The sequence below is a fragment of the Haematobia irritans genome, chromosome 5 (assembly GCF_050003625.1).
Source record: "Haematobia irritans isolate KBUSLIRL chromosome 5, ASM5000362v1, whole genome shotgun sequence".
NCBI lineage: Eukaryota > Metazoa > Arthropoda > Insecta > Diptera > Muscidae > Haematobia > Haematobia irritans.
Window position 1 is genome coordinate 28193849 of NC_134401.1, and position 20884 is coordinate 28214732.

The window sequence follows — 20884 nt, forward strand, 5'->3', positions numbered from 1 at the left end:
AAATTTTATTTCTATAGAAAATTTAGTTACAATTTCATTTCTATAGAAAATTTTTACAATATTGTATTTCTATATACAATTTTGTCAATATTTTATTTCTATAGAAAATTTTGTCAACATTTTATTTCTATAAAAGAATTTGTCAAACTTTTAATTCTATAGACAATTTTATCAAAATTTTATTTACCGAAATTTTATTTCTATAGAAAATTTTATCAAAAAAAAAATTTTATAGAAAATTTTATAAAAATTTAGGTCTATAGAAAGTTTAATTTACATTTTATTTCTATAGAGAATTTAGTCAAAATATTATTTCTATAAAAAATTTTGTTAAAGTTTTATTTCCATAAAAAATTTATTTTAAAAAAATTTATTTATATAGGAAATGTCGTCGTTATTTTATTTCTATAGAAAATGTTGTCAAAATTTTATTTCTATGGAAAATTTTATCACAATTTTATTTCCATAGAAAATTTTTTCAAAATATTATTTCTATAGAAAATTTTGTCAAAATATTATTTCAATAGAAAATTTTGTCAAAATTTTAGTTCTATAGAAAATTTTTGCCACAATTTTATTTCTTTTATTTCTATATAAAATTTTATTTCCATAAAAAATTTTGTCAAAATTTTATTTCTATAAACAATTTTGACAAAGTTGTATTTCTATAGAAAATTTTTTCAAAATTTTATTTCTATAGACAATTTGGTCAAAATTTTATTTCTATAGAAAATTTTGTAAAAATTCTATTTCTATAGAAAATTTTGTAAAAATTTTATTTCTACAGACAATTTGGTCAAAATTTTATTTCTATATAAATTTAGTTTAAATTTTATTACTATAGAAAATTTTTACAATATTGTATTTCTATAGTCAATTTTGTCAATATTTTATTTCTATAGAAAATTTTGTCAACATTTTAATTCTATAAAAGAATTTGTCAAAGTTTTAATTCTATAGACAATATTATCAAAATTGTATTTCTATAGAAAATTTTATCATTTTTTTTTATAGAAAATTTTATTAAAATGTAGGTCTTTAGAAAGTTTAGTTTAAATTTTATTTCTATAGAAAATGTTGTCAAAATATTATTTCTATAAAAATTTGTGTTAAAGTTTTATATCCATTAAAAATATATTTTAAAAAATTTTATTTCTATAGGAAATGTCATCGTAATTTTATTTCTACAGAAAATGTTGTCAAAATTTTATTTCTATGGAAAATATTATCACAATTTTATTTCCATAGAAAATTGTGTCTGTTTGGGATTGAACTAATAAATGCTGAAAAGGAAAATTTTGCCTTTCGAAATAATGACACTTAGAGAAATTAGGTTTTAAATTCAAATTCAAACAAATTTATTTATTTTAATTTTTAAATGTGTAATGAGTTAAATTCATTATTTATGATTAGTTTTAAGTTTTAAATAGCATTTAAGTTTTACAAATAGATTTAGAAATTATTTACAAAACAAGATAGATTTAAGTTAGCTTTAAGGAAATGGTGTAATTACGGGCGAGTTTCAAATTCAAGTGCAATATTCAATTAGTTTGTGCAATATAGTTTTAAGTTAAAATTCAGTATATAATTTACATTACATTATTGTGCAATATAGATTTAAGGCAAAATATTTAAACATGTTATGTACAAGGTATGTTTGGTGTTGTGATTTTTTTTTCTCTGATGCACTTTTATGTTGTATGTTTGGGTTTCTATGGGTTGAGGAGTCGATGGGTTTTTGTTTGTGTCACTATTTGTTCACTGTTTGTACCTGTAAATAATTGTGCTTTTAATATGTTCACTTGTAATTGTCTATGGTTTTATTTATATTTTAATATTATTTCAAATTAATGTTCAACTTTTATCACTACGTTAACTTTCGCGGGGGCAGACGAATTCGCACTTCTTTTCAATTTCACGGTCGGTTCAAGACTGGTCGTTGCCCTTTTGAGTGATGCTTAGCAGCATAAACAAAGCTCAGCGACAAAGCTACAAGCATCGATCAAAGGGCAAACTTTCCAGGTAAACAAATAGAAAAGCAAAAGGACACAACGATTAAAAATTATTTGTGCCGCTACGCACAGTATGTCAAAACGGGTTCAAAGAAACTTTGAACATTCTGCCCCCCGCGAAAGAGTGTAGTTTACCTTACCTCTTCATCTCGTTTCCTGTGACGAACTACTCACTGGTCCCACAAACACGTATCCCCAATCGGTCAGCTGGGCGAAGACACGTCCTAAGCCGGTTTCGACAACTCCGTCTCTCCTGAGGTAGGCATATGGACCAGCACCAATTTCTACATCGATTGATTCATTGCCCCTTGGATCGATATCAGCAAGAGGTCGGGCTTCCATAGCGACGGTGGGATCTTCTATTATTGGGTCAGAGTAGGGTCTTCGTGGCAGGTCCCGTGTCACTAAGGCCTTTAGTCGATAAACGAGCCGACTACCATAAGTCCGGCATCGCAACCGAATACTTGCAAACCTGTGTCCATTTCTTTCGGTGGTTGGAATGCCAAGTCTCGTGATTGTGGAGGCCGCAACTCTTGTTGATGTAGCTGCCTGACACAGCAACACCCTGACACTGGCCCAGTCCTCGGAGTTTTCACCTGCCATATAAACTTGCGCCGTTGGTATAAACACCGATGATCGGTGGTAAGGCAATTCCACTGGAGGGGGTGTGTAGCGCCCAAATGTTTCCCTCAGTTGAGGAGCCCCATGCAGCATTGTATGGTGACGCAAGTTACACTCCCTGCACGCCGTGAGGACTGGACAGTCTGGAGCTAGGTGGCTGCGTGCCAGGCAGTTGCGACAATAGCTACGTCGCTCTACGGTCTCGTATCGTTGGTATGGGGTCTGCTGGCGGAAACGATGACAATTTCTCAGTGGGTGGTCATCTTGACAAAGCCCACAAGCAAATTGCCAATGAGAAGGGCGGTAACGTGGGTCATTGCTATGGCGGTTGTGACGGGCAGGTCTGCTGGGTCCAGGTGGGGATGGGTCTCTTTGTGGGAGTACTCCTGACATATCTGCAACGAAAGTTATGTGAGTACCGTGTTTTTTCATGAATTTACGATATGCTAGTCAGTCCGAAAATAACTTTACGATTTTCGTGATAGGTCGACTAATCACCCCAGTCGAAGTTCTAACATCTACCACCCGGACATTTTTATCAATCCCTTCATAAGTTTTATCAACTCTTCCAAGTCTCCACTCATTTGGAGCTAATCGATTGTCTTTTACAATCACCAAATCATTTACGACAATATTTTGTTGCGGGTATTTCCATTTGTATCTACGATGTAACTCATTCAAATATTCCGATTTCCATCTTTGACAAAAGATTTGTGAAATAATCTTTAATCGCTTCCACCTGTTCGATAATGTTATGTCATCCTCAGAAACATCGGGTTCTGCAGGGGCTAGTAATGGTGAACCCACTAGAAAATGGCCAGGGGTCAAGGGTTCTAAACTAGAAGGGTCATCGCTAACAGGATTAATGGGTCTTGAATTAAGACAAGCTTCTATACGAGCTAAAATAGTGGATAGTTCTTCAAAGGTGAAATTCATTTTTGGCATAGTTTTTCGAAGGTGAGTCTTGAATGATTTAACTCCAGCCTCCCACAAACCTCCCATGTGAGGAGCACCTGGCGGAATAAACTTCCATTCTAAGTTCTGATGTACATGTCGTTGTACTGTAGTGTCTTGTATTGATTTCATAAATGCGATCCTATCCTTTTTTATAAGTTCGGCGGCGCCTACAAAATTTTTACCGTTATCCGAGAATATTTTCTCCGGACACCCTCGTCTGCCTATAAAACGATCTAAAGCGGCTATGAAAGATTGGGTCGATAAATCACTAGTTGCTTCTAAGTGTATTGCTCGAGTTGCAAAACAAACAAATATGCAGACATATCCTTTGGTAATCAGACAGGCGCGAGCTGTAATGCTTTTTATGCCAAAGGGTCCCGCAAAATCTACCCCTGTATTTCGAAAGGGTCTAGATAACATAGTGCGCTCTGGAGGAAGAGATGCCATAATTTGTGTCTGGGTTTTATGCTGATGGAGAGCACAAGTTCGACAGTTATGGATAACTTTTTTAACTAACTGCTTTAAACGAAATATCCAAAATTCGGAACGAATTACGCGAATCATTAATTGATTACCGCCGTGCATTGTTACTTTATGAACGAATTCGACAAATAAAAGTGCAAACCGAGAATCATATGTAATTAAAATTGGATGACGTTCATTATAGGTAAGAGCAGGTGATTGAACTAACCGACCGTTTGATCTAAGCAAACCTTTCCCGTCAATGAAAGGGTTAAAAGGTAAGAGTTGGCTACTAGGTGAGAGTCGTTTCTTTTGGGTCAACGCTGCATACTCTTCAGCAAAATAATGTTTTTGTGTAACGACTATAAGACGAGTTTTTATATCCAAAAGTTCTGAACCCGTAATTTCTTCAGACGAAATTCGAAATCGGTTTGTGCCCGTGTTACGCCAAAAACGCATGACATAAGATAAAACACGATATGCCCGTGGCAACCATGAAAAACGTGTCAATGGGTCCTCAAATGTGGATGTCGCAAAAACTTTCACTTGTTTAGCTTCAAGGTTTGTATCACAATTAAGTTGATGTTTAGGCCAATGATCTCTTGGCAATTTTAGCCACGATGGGCCAGTCCACCACAAATGATGTGTCTTCAATTCATCTGGAGAGCAGCCACGACTGGCTACATCTGCTGGATTAGATTCGGAGTCCACATGACTCCAATTTTCACTACCTACATTTTCTAAAATTTCGGAAACCCTGTTTCCTACAAACGCGCTCCAAGAACACGGCGGTTTTTGAAGCCAAGCCAAAACTATCATAGAGTCAGTCCAGAAATGGGTTAAAAATCCAGAAATTTGCAGATTTGGAATTATAGTGTTAGCTAATTTTGACAACATTACTGCCCCACATAACTCTAATCTAGGTAGAGAAATTTTCTTGATTGGGGCCACGCGGGTCTTGGCTGCTAACAGAAAAGTTTCTACACGGTCTCCATCTTCGACTCGAACGTAAAGTGTCGCAGCGTATGCGCTTTCTGAAGCGTCACAAAAACCATGAATTTCAATGGTAGTTGATGGCGAATAATGAATCCATCTTGGTACGGATATTGTGTCAATCACCGAATTATTTTTCGCAAAGTTTTTCCAATTCATATTGGTAACAGGTTTCAAAGTGTCGTCCCACCCGATTTTATCTAACCAAACTTGTTGCATTATCAGTTTTGCAACGACAATAATTGGGGCTAACCATCCGCAAGGGTCAAAGAAGTTTGCGATTGTCGACAAAACTTCACGCTTCGTACAAAGTTCTTTTTCTTCAACATTAGGCGCTTTAAAAGTGAAATTATCTGCTGCTACATTCCACCGAATGCCTAGGGTCTTCGTTGACGATCCTTCAGAAAGATCCAACCAATTGACAGGCAACAAAAAATCGGGATTTAGGCCATTTAAAAGACGAGGGTCATTAGAGGTCCATTTCCTCAACTCGAAACCAGCAGAATCTAAAGCGGATGTTAATTGTTTTCTAGCGGTGATAGCATCTTCAACAGTATGCCCACCCGCTAATACATCGTCGACATATAAATTTTCTCTAATTATTTTTGAACCCAAAGGGTGTGAATCTTGAACGTCTTCCGCTAATTGAAGCAGCGTTCTAATCGCTAAAAATGGGGCGCAATTTATGCCAAAGGTTACGGTTAACAATTCAAAATCCTCAACTGGGTCGTTTTCAGATGATCGAAAAAGTATTCTTTGAAATGAAGTTTGCTTTGGGTCTACCAGTATTTGACGATACATTTTCGTTACATCGGCGTTGAAAACATATTTGAAAAAACGCCATTTTAAAATTTGTAAAACTAAGTCCTGTTGTAAAATAGGACCGGTATGTAAAATATCGTTTAGGCTTTTCTTATTTGAAGTGGGACTCGAAGCATTAAATACCACCCTAAGTTTGGTGGTTACTCTATCTGGTTTAATGACTGCGTGGTGTGGTAAATAGTAATGAGGGGTCTTATGTATGTTTTGTGGATCAATTTTCCTCATTTGTCCTAATTTGAGATATTCCCTAATGGCAGCGTCGTATTGAGCCTTTACATCAGGGGTCTTAGAAAGTTTTTTCTCCATACGATAAAATTGTGCGAGAGCAATATTTCTCGATGCACCGATTTCTGAACAACTTTTAAATGGAAGGGTCACAATATATCTTCCAGTATCATTACGTTTTATCGTAGATTTGTAATTAGTTTCACAATATATATCTTCAGCTGACCTCAAAATTATTTTTGGGGTCTCTTCCACCTCCCAAAAACGTGTTATAATTTTCTCTAAAGAGGAGGCATTATAAAGAGTAATTTGTTTCGAAGTTTCTATATTTTGTTGAATGGGTCCACCAACGATCCATCCAAATACGGTATTTTGCGCTATAATTGATCCAAATGTTTTCATCGGAATATGAACGTTATAAATTAGCGGTCCTATATCTAAACCGATCAGCATATCAACGGGTCGACTTTCATAAAATCGAGGATCCGCCAAACTAAGATGCTTAAAATCTTCAAATTGAGAACGATTAAGGTTGTGGGTTGGTAAATTAGAAGGAAGGGTCTTCAACACGGGTGCCCAAACTTCTAACTCAAAACTAGGATCGATACGTGAACAAAGTTGAAAAACGCAAGCCTTTGTCGATGTTTCAGCTACGGTGTCACTCAAGCCTGTGACGTGAACTAAATTCCTCACTGTAGGAAGTTGCAACTTATTTTTCATTTTTTCCGAAATAAATGTTGACTGTGATCCAGGGTCAATTATTGCTCTGGCATCATATCTCTGTCCCTTTGATTTTATTTGTACAATGGCGGTAAACAACAGTGTTTCTCTAGGTTGTGGAGTGGGTCTGCCTTCTTGCAGCGTAAGAGTCGTTATACTAGGCGTTTCAATATTCGATGTGGACTGTATACAAGGTAAATTCGATGATTGTTGAACAAGGTTGGAACGAGCGGCAGCACTTGTACTAGGTTGTACTCCACCTCGATCCTGATTAACTAAGTTGAGAGCTCCAGTACTTGTACTAGGTTGTACTGTGTCTCGGTTATGATGAACAAGGGTGTTGAGAACGGCAGCACATGTACCGTCTCTTGTGTTTGTAGGGTCGCGGGCCTCATTACCCTTATGTAACAAGTTATGGTGTCTTTGATTACATTCCCTACAACTAAAACGACTTTTACATTCCCGGACTCCATGATTCTCAAATAAACAATTATAACAACGATTCGACTGTTTCACTATTTGAATTCTTTCATTAATAGATTTTTCCAAAAATTTGGGACAATTTCGCAGCATATGGTTCGTCCGACAAATTGGACAACCACTCTCATTATGCCTGCGACTAGGGTAAATATTTCTTGAATTGTTATCGGCTTGCGAATTACTACTGAGTCTTGAACCAGAATTATTTATTTTTTGATTTACATTGGTTTGAAAACTATTTACGCGACTCCCCCTTCTATCAAAATCAGATCTAGATTGATTGTATTTCGAGTTTTGAGTTTTAATATTTCCCACCGATTCCAAAGTTTTAAATTTATGTGATAAATATTCATCTAATACGTGCCAACTTGGTAGGGTCGAACAGTCCTCTAAACTATTCTCAAATTCCTCCAAAAAAGTGCGAGGCAATTTCGTTGAAACAAGGTATACTAAAATTGGGTCCCATTCTCCCGTGTCTACTTGTAAAGTTTCCAAAGTTTGTGTACAAGTACTAATTGTGCGCTGTAATTTTTGTATTGTTGAAGCGTTTTCAACTGAAACCGAGGGCAAATTAAAAAGAATCCTAAGCTGTTCGTTAACTTGCATTCGTTTATTTTCGTACCTACTTTCTAAATTTCTCCAAGCTATATCGAAACCCTCATTAGTCAGGGGTACATTTGTAATGATTTCCCGCGCTTCTCCCGAAGTTTTTTGGGTCAAATGGAATAACTTCTCGACTTTACTCAATCGTGGGTTATTGATGTAGATTGCAGAGAATAAATCTCTGAATGTTGGCCATTCACTATATCCGCCCTTAAAAATGTCTGTGTCACATGGTGGCAATCGCAAATTTGGGGTCGAATTTGGGTCTACTGCTATGTTTTGTGTCATTGATTCCCTAGCTATTTTTTCCTGATTTTCCCGTTCCTGACGCGCTAAGATTTGTGTGCTAATTATACTTAAACCCCGTTTATAGACGTCCATACCGTTTTTATAATGGCCGCGAAGCTTATCCTTATCCATCGGAGTCTCTCCCTCATCTGGAGTCCTATCCCGACAATTTATGTAAGCCCGCCTAACTTGATCCCATAACGTATTTAGCTCAACTCGAGCTGCCTCTAACGCATGGAGATCTTCGGTTGCCGCCTTAACAGAACAAATACTTTCAACGTCAACTAGGTCATTTAAGCAATTAACAAATTTTTCTTTCAAAATTTTATCCATGATGTACTTTAAACTTTTTTGCACCAGTCAAAAAAACTAAAATAAATCAAATTTCGCGAAAGAATAATTTAGTTTTACTCAAGAAAATTCGATTTTTCTAAGGGAAACTATATTAAATGTAAATATCTGCGCGAACGATAAAATTTGTGGGGTCAGAAATAAATTTGCGGGGTCAAAATTACGAAAAATTACAAAAATCAAATTTAACACAACCGAAATAGGGTCAGTAGACGAAATTGGGCCAAAGTTACGTAAAAAAATTTTTTAAAAATCCCCCAAGACTTGCAAGTCAAAAAACGTTCACAATAAAATTCTCAAAAATGCGAGAAATCAAACAAAAATAAAAATATCCCCAAAAACAAAATTCAAATAAATTAATTAAAATTTCCCCAAAAACAGGAAATCAAACAAACAATTTTTTTTTTTAAAGCACGATGCTCAATTAAGATCAGCGGTAAATCGCATAAAACAATAACTTCAGATCAAGTGCCAAAAAAAATCACTGAAAAAAGAAAATTGTCTTGGTGCCCAAAAAAATCAAATATATAAGTAAATCAAAAGAAGAAATTTGTAATTTTCCTTACCTTTTTATGGGTCATTGGGTCTTGAAAATTACAAAGATATAATCAAAGACTACAAATATGGGTCACCAAGATTTATAAGTACAAAAATAAATGCAAGTTGAAAAAAATCAAAACTATAAATTTGGGTCGATTAATTTTCGTTTCAGCTTTTCAAACTTCAAATTAAAATGCCTCAATGAGTCGATTTAAATTTTTTCTTTAACGCCAATAATTCCAATTTTCCAAACGAATAAAATTTATTTTCTTGAAAAAAAAATTCGTATAATTTCTTAATCAATATTTTTGCAATTTCAAATTTTTATTTGTATATTTTCTCAAAAAAAATTAATTTCAAACAAAAACCGAATTTAAATAAAAAAATTTTCCAATATCCACAAAAATTTTAACAAAAATTTCTCTATGTGTAAATTTTTACCGGTCAAAATTTTATTTGCAAAAATGATTTGATTTAATTAAAAAATTCTAACAAAATTTAAATTACCGAAAATTTTTTCCAAACCAAAAAACTTTTTGTGTAAATATTTTCAGATCAATTTTTTTTTTTTTTTATAATTTTTTTGTAAGTGTCATGAAAAAATTGTGTCATACGGTCGAGTCATTTAGCATATCGCAAATTCTTTTTTCCTTTTCGTGTTCCAAAAAATTCAAAAAACTTGAAAAAACTGTACTCACTTTGAAGATTATAGGTATGTGTGTGTCCAAAATGTTTGTGATCCGTTACCTTTGTGGCGTCGATTTTTGATGTTGAGTCGCTGTGGTGTCGTGTTTTGTTGTTTTTTGTCGCCTTCCACTGGAAACTGTTCTGTATATTGTTATTGGACAATTTGTAGTTCATAAAAACCGTTGTTGCGGTTTTTGTCCAATTTTTAACAAAGTTTTTAATTTTTGAAAAGTTTTTGTTTTTGTTTTTTTGCACGACCGAACCGATTGTTTTGTTGGATAAAATTTTAAACAAATGGGTTAATTTGGGTTTTGGGTCACTCACTGGCAATTTTTCAGTCAATTTTGCATCTTAAACAAGTTTTCAAAATTTTCACGAAAAGCGATTAATTTTTTAAATTTCCAAATTTTTCCGAATTTTTTGTACTTTTTACGTGAAAACAAGCCTTTTTACTGCCAAATTGATTGAAAAATTGCTAAAAAACACACACACAAAATGGGTCACAAAGATTCAATTTTTTCAAAAAAACACTAATTTTTTCCAAAATTTACTAATTTTTTTTCAAAAAAATTTCAAAAATTAATTGTCCAACGTTCACTTTTTATTTCTCACAATTTAAAGTTTTTCAATCATACCAATGCAATAACCCTTTATTTTACTTACTGTAGTGCCACTTTGGTTACCCTTTTCTTGTATGTCCCATATATATGTATATACGCTTGTATATGCATATGAATATTTTTCGTTGTTTACTGCTTGTAGTTCGATCGATGGATCACTGGATGGTTGGCTGAGTAGTGTTGTTGTTGTTTTGATTTTTCTATTTCTTCTTTGGTTACTGTTGGTTTTCGTTTGTTGCAAGGGCACAGGCACTTTGAATGTTTTTCAATATTGTCTTTTGTAAAGGGTTTTTTTTTGCATTGATATTACACTGGGTATATTTGACAATGATATTACACTGTGTAATTTGGAATATTTGATTTTTTTTAATGTAAATGAAAGTTTATTAAATTTTTTTCTTTTTTAAACAAAACTAATTATTGGGTCACTGGGTTTTTTTTTTACACTTGGAAAAAAATCACATTACACCGAGAAAAAAATTTTACACTTTCAAAAAAATTATGTTTTTAATTATTTAAAAAACACAAATCCGGCTCGAAGGACCAAAATGTTTGGGATTTCACGGTCGGTTCAAGACTGGTCGTTGCCCTTTTGAGTGATGCTTAGCAGCATAAACAAAGCTCAGCGACAAAGCTACAAGCATCGATCAAAGGGCAAACTTTCCAGGTAAACAAATAGAAAAGCAAAAGGACACAACGATTAAAAATTATTTGTGCCGCTACGCACAGTATGTCAAAACGGGTTCAAAGAAACTTTGAACAGTGTCAAAATATTATTTCAATAGAAAATTTTGTCAAAATTTTATTTCTATAAACAATTTTGACAAAATTTTATTTCTATAGAAAATTTTGTCAAAATTTTATTTCTATAGAAAATTTTGTCAAGATTTTATTTCTGTAGAAAATTTTTTCAAAATTTTATTTCTTTAGAAAATTATGTCAAACATTTTTTCAACAGATAATTTTGTCAAAATATTATTTCTATAGAAAATTTTGTCAAAATTTTAGTTCTATAGAAAATTTGTGCAGTACATCTTAGTTGGTGAGGAATATTTTGTAAAATCTACCAAATCTTCAAGATTTCTACCAATGAACTAAACAATAAATAATCTACCATTTTTTTGTAGAGTTCTACCAACTGTGGCAACCCCGTCCACAACCCCTAAATTTGATCTCTTTAGCCAAATGGATAAACAAAGTTTATCGGTCAGTATCTGCCCTTTAAAAAAGAATTAATACAATTGTTTATATTTGTCTATAATTATATAGTAATAATATAAACCCATCCTCTTATTTGATTCCTTGAGCCATGGTGATTGTTGTTTAAGATTTGTCCCGGCACAACTTTGCGGCTTGGACATACATACCTAATAAATAACTTCTCCGATGCATAGGTGACCGATCACGTTTTCCACTAACCTCGTCCGCCCTTCAACGTGAATCCGTTCTGTGGTGTATGGTCCATCATAATTTCTTCCAAAAATTCTTCACTATTTCCTAAGGTTTGGCGTGAGCCATGGTGATTTGTATATAACATTCATCACGGACGTATATACTTCAATCAGTACCATCTAGTATCTTCGTGGTGAGGTGTATGATTTAAAAAGCAGCACAAAGATGTAAATATCTCATCGTCTGCTCCTCTTCTCTGATGTATAGTTGGGTGATCACATTTCCCTCTAACCTTGTTCGTCCTACTACATGAGTCCGTTCTTACACTTGAGTCCATCGTACAAATTTATAAAAAGTTTTCAATTACATCCTAAGGCCCTACAAGCTCAAACTTCATTTTCCACCCCTAGGATATTCAAACCACCACGATGCTGAGTGGCAGAAAAACCTAATAATACCGCCACGAAGAGCTATGATTTTTTTTTTTGCTAGGTGGACACACATCAAACACCACGTATACCAAATGAATATGAAGTGAAGTTTTTTTCTTTTTGCTCTGTTCACATCCCGACCTAATCTCTGAATCCTGTATGTGATGCAAGTGGCACGGAATTTTTGATAATTTCAACAAAGAACTCAAGATCCATGCTAATATCATAACGCCCTTTATCCATACGTACCTTCTTCATAATTTTTTGAAAAAAGGAGAGACAAAATGAGCTTTGTGGTGTTGGCTATTCATATGAAAAAGTTGTTAATAAATGGAGTTTCGGTCAAAATAGAGAAGACAGACAAGAAAAATTATCTAAAATCTCCACACACTCGCGCAAATGTCTATGTGGCTTGTTTCGTAAAGAAAAACTTTAAGGGAAAAGCATACGAGATATGGCCTAAATATGAAGATGGCGGTAGATTAAGACATAAAGGATGACACCGAAATACACTGAAGGAAATAAATTATTTTCATAGGAACGAAATTTTAGACAAGAGAAGATTTGTTTTGACGCTGAAAAATCATTAGATACAACCGTGGCAACGCTTGTTATAAATTCGTATTTATTTGCTCTTAGAGAAAATACTTTATGGGAAATGAAAAGTTTGTTTGTCTAAAATTTCATTCCGGAGGAAAGTATTTTTTCTGTAGGTATACCAATTTAATTAAGTAAAGACCAAATCCTCGAAAACTTGTGCGAAGAGTTTAATATCTCTTGAACGCAAAGAAAAACGTTTGGAAGACGGGTATTGCAAACTTTGTTCTTTTCTTTAAAAAAGTTCAAACTGTTACCACCAAGAAAAATTTTTGTTACAAAATTTTTATTTGTGCAATAAAAAAATATTTTTTCCCTTCAAAACCATAGTATCCTTCGTTTATATCAAGCACTGTTCGTTTCTGTCTATATGTCTTAAATACGGCACATTTTGAGTGTTCGAATTAAAAATCTTTTAATGCAGTATGTAATGCTGAGTATTCTTTCGAAATCGGACATAATTTCCATTTCCAAAAGTTGTTTTTGGTACTTCCTTCGTAACGAAGGGACCGACTAGAGGGTATGTTTCTTTTAAATAAAGTTTATTTACATAGGCTCGTGGGCGCCCAAAACTATGCTCTATATAAATATAAATGCTTGATGCGTTGCTTGTGACTTGATGGCTATAGCGATTATTGTCTGTTGATGACAATAACAGCTACGTAGCTACAGCTACAATGGATAGTGTATTAGCCAGAAAATGATGCCGACCCATTTTTGTCGTCGCCGCATGACATCCTAGTCTCCGCAAAAATGGGTCGGCGGTGCGGCTCGGCGGCTTCATTTTCTGGTATTGGCTTACGAACTGTTTGGTCAGCGGTTCGATTCTCCGACCGGTAAAATGTAATAAACGTATAACATCGAATAATTTCTTCTACATAGTTTGTACTACAGAAAATAGTGCAAAGCACTAAATAAACCTTGTGGAAGTGAGAAAGATGTGAGGGAAGATGCAATAAGTCAGAAAATAAAAAAAAAATTTTTTTGAGCTACTCTTTATGAAATTGTTTTTACATCCTGTAAAAGAATTAATAAATTGTATATAACAGGTTGGCTGATAAGTCCCCGATCTGACACATAGATGGCGTCGCTAGTATTAAATGCATATTATTTTTATACCCTCCACCATAGGATGGGGGTATATTAACTTTGTCATTCCGTTTGTAACACATCGAAATATTGCTCTAAGACCCCATAAAGTATATATATTCTGGGTCGTGGTGAAATTCTGAGTCGATCTAAGCATGTCCGTCCGTCCGTCCGTCTGTCCGGCTGTCCGTCCGTCTGTGGAAATCACGCTAACTTCCGAACGAAACTAGCTATCGACTTGAAACTTGGCACAAGTAGTTGTTATTGATGTAGGTCGGATGGTATTGAAAATGGGCCATATCGGCCCACGTTTACGTATAGCCCCCATATAAACCGATCCCCAAATTTGGCTTGCGGAGCCTTCCGGAGCAGCAAAATTCATCCGATCCGGTTGAAATTTGGTACGTGGTCTAAGTATACGGTCTCTAATAACCATGCAAAAATTGGTCCATATCGGTCCATAATTATATATAGCCCCCATATAAACCGATCCCCAGATTTGACCTCCGGAGCCTCTTGGAGGGGCAAAATTCATCCGATCCGGTTGAAATTTGGTACCTGATGTTAGTATACGGTCTCTAACAACCATGCAAAAATTGTTCCATATCGGTCCATAAATATATATAGCTCCCATATAAACCGATCCCCAGATTTGACCTCCGGAGCCTCTTGGAGGAGCAAACTTCATCCTACCCGATTGAAATTTGGTACGTGGTGTTAGTATATGGTATCTAACAACCATGCAAAAATTGGTCCATATCGGTCCATAAATATATATAGCTCCCATATAAACCGATCCCCAGATTTGACCTCCGGAGCCTCTTGGAGGGGCAAAATTCATCCGATCCGTTTGAAATTGGGTACCTGATGTTAGTATACGGTCTCTAACAAGCATGCAAAAATTGGTCCATATCGGTCCATAATTATATATAGCTCCCATATAAACCGATCCCCATATTTGACCTCCGGAGCCTCTTGGAGGAGCAAAAGTCATCCGATGCGGTTGAAATTTGGTACATTTCGTTAGTATATGGCCTCTAACAGCCATGTAAAAATTGTCAAATTTTATTACTATAGAAAGTTTTGTCAAAATTTCATTTCTATAGAAAGTTTTGTAAAAGGTTTATTTCTATAGCAATGTTTGTCAACATTTTATTTCCATAGAAAATTTTGTCAAAATTTTATTTCTATAGAAAATTTTGTAAAAAATTTATTTCTGTAGAAAATTTTGTCAACATTTTATTTCTATAGACAATTTTGTCAACATTTTATTTCTATAGAACATTTTGTCAACATTTTATTTCTATAGAAAATTTTGTCAACATTTTATTTCTATAGAAAATTTTGTCAAAATTTTATTGCTATAGAACATTTTGTCAACATTTTACTTCCATAGAAAATTTTGTCAAGTTTTTATTTCTATAGAAAATTTTGTCAAAATTTTATTTCTATAGAAAATTTTGTCAAACTGAATTATATACGTATTTAATCGGCCTTTTTTTTGTTTAATATATACCCCTTATGGACTAACTTACAATTTAGAAGACAGTGTTAAAAAGTTTTACGATACCTTGCCATCGGCAAGTGTTATCGACAGCCTTTAGTAGAAGTTGCTACGCAATCCATGGGGGAGGGTACATAAGATTCGGCCTGGCCGAACTTACGGCCGTATATACTTGTTATATAGTACCAACCTTCAAATGATTCGTGTCAAAATTTGACGTCTGTAAGTCAATTAGTTTGTGAGATAGAGCGTCTTCTGTGAAGCAACTTTTGTTATTGTGAAAAAAATGGAAGTGTTTTGATAAAATACTGTTTTCTGAAGGGAAAAAATACGGTGGAAGCAAAAACTTAGCTTGATAATGAGTTTCCGGACTCTGCCCCGGGGAAATCAACAAAAATTGACTGGTATGCAAAATTCAAGCGTGGTGAAATGAGCACGGAGGACGGTGAACGCAGTGGACGTCCGAAAGAGGTGGTTACCGAAGAAAACATCAAAAAATCCATGATCGAGATAGCAGAGGCCTTAAAGATATCAAAAGAACGTGTTTGTCATATCATTAATCAATATTTGGATATGCGGAAGCTCTGTGCAAAATGGGTGCCGCGCCAGCTCACATTTGACCAAAAACAACAACGTGTTGATGATTCTGAGCGGTGTTTGCAGCTGTTAACTCGTAACACACCCGAGCTTTTCCGTCGATATGTGACAATGGATGAAACATGCCTTCCATCACTACACTTGTGAGTCCAATCGACAGTCGGCTGAGTGGAGACGGAGACGGCTCACCGGTCGCTGTGGAAAGACTCAAAAGTCCGTTGGCAAAGTAATGGCCTCTGTTTCTTGGGATGCGCATGGAATAATTTTTATCGATTATCTTGAGAAGGGAAAAACCATCAACAGTAACTATTATATGGCGTTATTGGAGCGTTTGAATGTCGAAATCGCGGCAAAACGGTCCCATATGAAGAAGAAACAAGTATATACGGCCGCACGTTCGGCCAGGCCGAATCTTATATACCCTCCACCATGGATTGCATAGAAACTTCTACGAAAGACTGTCGTCCACAATCGAATTACTTGGGTTGTGGTATCTTAAAACTTCTTAACATCGTTTTCTAAATTTTGAGTTAGTCCATACGTGGTATATATTAGACAAAAAGGTATGTATAGATAAGTCTACAAATAATTTCGAATTGATATTGACTTTTGCACGGTACGTAGAGAGCTAGAATTTTAATATGGGGGTCGCTTATATATGGGCTAAATATATACAATTATGAACTTGATATGGACCAATTTTTGTGTGATTGGGGATTGATTTATCTGAGGGCCATATATAACTATAGACCGATATGGACCTAGTTAGGCATGGTTGTTAACGACCATATACTAGCACAATGTACCAAATTTCAAGCAGATCGGATGAATTTTGCTTCTCCAAAAGGCAGCGGAGGTCAAATCTGGGGATCGGTTTATATGGGAGCTATATATAATTATGGACTGATAGGAACCAATTCCTACATGGTTGTTGGATACCATATACTAACATCACGTACCAAATTCCAACCGAATGGGAAGAATTTTTCTCTTCCAAGGAGCTCTGGAGGTCAAATCTGGGGATCGGTTTATATGGGGCCTATATATAATTATGGACCGATATCGACCAATTTTTGCATGGGAGTTTGAGGCCATATATTAACACCACGTACCAAATTCCAACTGAATCAGATGAATTTTGGTCTTCCAAGAGGTTCCGGAGGCCAAATGTGGTGATCGGTTTATATGGGGGTTATATATAATTATGAACCTATGTGGACCAATTTTTGCATGGTTGTTAGAGACCATATACTAACATCACGTACCAAATTTCAGCCGGATCGGATGAAATTTGCTTCTCTTAGAGGCCTCGCAAGCCAAATCGAGGGATCGGTTTATATGGGGGCTATATATAATTATGGACCGATGTGCACCAATTTTTGCATGGTTGTTAGAGACCATATACTAACACCATGTACCAAATTTCAGCCGGATCGGATGAAATTTGCTTCTCTTAGAGGCCTCGCAAGCCAAATCGGGGGATCGGTTTATATGGGGGCTATATATAATTATGGACCGATATCGACCAATTTTCGCATGGTTGTTGGAGACCATATACTAACACTATGTGCCAAATTTCAGCCGGATCGGATGAAATTTGCTTCTCGTAGAGGCCTCGCAAGCCAAATCGGGGGATCGGTTTATATGGGGGCTATATATAATTATGGACAGATGTGGACCAATTTTTGCATGGTTGTAAGAGACCATATACTGCCACCATGCACCAAATTTCAGCCGGATCGGATGAAATTTGTCTTTCTTAGGGGCCTCGCAAGCCAAATCGGGGGATCGGTTTATATGGGGGCTATATATAATTATGGACCGATGTGGACCAATTTTTGCATGGTTGTGAGAGACCATATACTAACACCATGTACCAAATTTCAGCCGGATCGGATGAAATTTCCTTCTCTTAGAGGCCTCGCAAGCCAAATTTTGGGGTCCGTTTATATGGGGGCTATACGTAAAAGTGGACCGATATGGCCCATTTGCAATACCGTCCGACCTACATCAATAACAACTACTTGTGCCAAGTTTCAAGTCGATCGCTTGTTTCGTTCGGAAGTTAGCGTGATTTCAACAGACGGACGGACATGCTCAGATCGACTCAGAATTTCACCACGACCCAGAATATATATACTTTATGGGGTCTTAGAGCAATATTTCGATGTGTTACAAACGGAATGACAATGTTAATATACCCCCCATCCTATGGTGGTGGGTATAAAAAGTGTTGTTCCACCAAGACAACGCACCGTGCCACAAGTCATTGAGAACGATGGCAAAAATTCATGAATTGGGCTTCGAATTGCTTCCACACCCACCGTATTCTCCAGATCTGGCCCCCAGCGACTTTTTCTTATTCTCATACCTCAAAAGGATGCTCGCAGGGAAAAAATTTGGCTGCAGTGAAAAGGTGATTGCCGAAACTGAGGCCAAAATGGTATCAAAAAATTGGAAGGTCGTTATAATCGTTGTATCGTTATTGAAGGGAGCTATGTTGAATAATAAAAACGAATTTTGACAAAAAAAAAAAAATGTGTTTTTCTTTGTTAGACCGGGGACTTATCAGCCAACCTGTTACGTTTCTTCCGAATAAATTTCCTTCCAGCGAAAAACAAATGGTAAACAATGACTGTTTGTCTAAAATTTCTTATGGGAGGAAATAGTTATTTTTTTACGTTTATAAATTCCATATTCACAAAATTGAAACATTGTTTCATTCAAAAAAATATAAAATGTCTTCCATGTTCTTCTCATTGTTTGCTTCATTATATGTAAATTGGTTATTTAGGTTTGATATTGATCTACAACTCAAGAAAAAAAAATATTTTTAAATTTTTCGAAAAAATTTTAATGCAGTATAAACCACCAATTTCCTAAACCATAGTGATTCCATTCTACTGTCATTGCAATGCTTTGGCAACTTATATCAAAGTTATTCGCCTATCGATTCTCTACTGCGTTGATTGATTGGCTTCGTTGGAATTCTTCGATTCTTGTATGCAACTGGAGATTTTCCTTTAATACTCTTGACCCTCAAAACATCAAAATCTATAACCGCAGTTAACCTTCTGCCATTAAATGATTTTATAAATTTCCCATTATGATCAGAACAAAAGCAATTGTATCACAGCCACAACTCAAACTCTTTCCAGGATATTGGGATGCCAGTAACAACGAAAACTAAGAAATATAAGTCCTAACCAAGTGCTATCAACGAAAACTACCAAGACCAAGAAGACTATGACAGAAATATAACAATAATGTTTCCTTTAGATTCAAAAAATATAACCCTCCACACCATTCACATTGCAAGATAAAACAAAACGGTTAGCTTTATGCTCAGAAATTCACCGTATTCTACTGTTGGCGTTCGTTTCATCATGGATTGAAAGGAACAATGAAACCATAACTCAAGTGACACTTTTCAAAACCATTGCATTCCATCATTCATGTGATATTTTCACCACTCTACATACGTTCCAAAGACGGCCGTCTTCACTGACTGACTGACTGACTGAATGGTTGGCATGGTTCAATGGATACTGCTGCTGCTGCTGGTTTTTGGCTTGATTGCTTAACTTGCTGTCTGCCTTGTAACTTTCTTCCATCATTCGAATGACATTCTAGTCGTATGAATTTTGCATATGCCCATTCACTTGATTGTTGCCTTCATCTCCCCGAAATGTCGATGAATACTGCCTTTGAACATTTTTTGAGTTTTCCTTGAGTCTTCTCATAAAGGATTTTTCAATCTGTCTGAGATATTGAAGAACTAATGAAGTAGAGTTGCCAATTGTAATTTTATTCTAATACCCTTTAAATGTTAAATTGAACTTAGCATATGCATCACAATGGTCTAAGTCAGCCTGAATCTTAATCGGGCTGCCACTTTAACCTAACCTAGCATATGCATAAATAGTTCAGAGTTCATAATATAATGGGTTTGGGAGCGTAATGAGAAATTGCACAAGTATATTCGTTCGAGACGAATCTCGAGTACCTACCTCCAGGAACCACCATCATGATGTAATCCCAGTTTCGACCGAACACCAAAAAGTTTATCAGCGGTAGAATAGCCCCTTCTCAGTGAAATGCAGTTAGGACTTGCTATACAAAGAAGGTCCCTAGTCTTTGAGATACCATAGAATTTGGCACTACTCATAGGTAAGAGAGAAGTTCGCAACAAGTGATACCACAATTACTGCATAATCTAATGGCCATTCTCTTACTCATTCTCTGATTAATAGTTAACCGTAGAATGGGATCCCGTAAAATTTTTGTATGGGATCCGCTGTTTTATCGTTTTGATAAATAAGACATTGAGAATCTAACCTAACCTATCAGATTACATGATAATATAGTAAATTGCTGGTGGATATGTTGAAAGATGGGTTTAAATGGTAACGAATCTTAATATGAAATAAGTAAAAATGAATACTCCATTAGATTCTGGATCTATAAGAAACTTTTTTTAGGTTCGGTGACAGCCCGATGTCTCAGGAGGTCAAATCTGGGGATCGGTTTATATGGGGGCTATATATAATTATGGACTGATATGAACTAATTCCTGCATGGTTGTTGGATACCATATACTAATATCACGTACCAAATTTCAACCGAATCGGATTAATTTTGCTCTTCCAAGGGGCTCCGGAGGTCAAATCTGGGGATCGATTTATATGGGGGCTATATAATTATGGACCGATTTCGACCAATGTTTGCATGGATGTTTGAGGCCATATATTAACATCACGTACCACATTTCAACTGAATCAGATGAATTTTGGTCTTCCAAGAGGCTCGGAGGTCAAATCTGGTGATTGGTTTATGTGGGGGCTATATATAATTATGGACCGATATGAACCAATTTTTGCATGGTCATTAGAG

The 20884-nt window shown here is 35.5% G+C and overlaps 2 protein-coding genes across 3 annotated transcripts; both read right to left on the bottom strand.

Moving 5' to 3' along the window:
- Positions 1–1510: 1510 nt before the first annotated feature.
- On the bottom strand, positions 1511–4166 carry LOC142240317 (uncharacterized). Of its 2 annotated transcripts, none has more exons than XM_075312021.1 (2): positions 2153–4166; positions 1511–1771 (listed from the first exon to the last, which is right to left on the bottom strand). In XM_075312021.1, exon 1 carries the CDS (start codon positions 4152–4154, stop codon positions 3084–3086), a length of 1071 nt encoding a protein of 356 aa, XP_075168136.1. In that variant the 5' UTR covers positions 4155–4166; the 3' UTR covers positions 1511–1771; positions 2153–3083. Both variants share the same exon structure in this region, with proteins under 2 accessions (XP_075168136.1, XP_075168137.1).
- Positions 4162–19605, bottom strand: LOC142239594 (uncharacterized). Its single transcript, XM_075311389.1, has 7 exons — positions 19509–19605; positions 10425–10633; positions 9773–9902; positions 7919–8467; positions 6359–7846; positions 4282–6217; positions 4162–4180 (listed from the first exon to the last, which is right to left on the bottom strand). The coding sequence occupies exons 1-7, from the start codon at positions 19603–19605 to the stop codon at positions 4162–4164; spliced, it is 4428 nt and encodes a 1475-aa protein (XP_075167504.1).
- Between the last annotated feature and the right edge of the window lie 1279 nt (positions 19606–20884).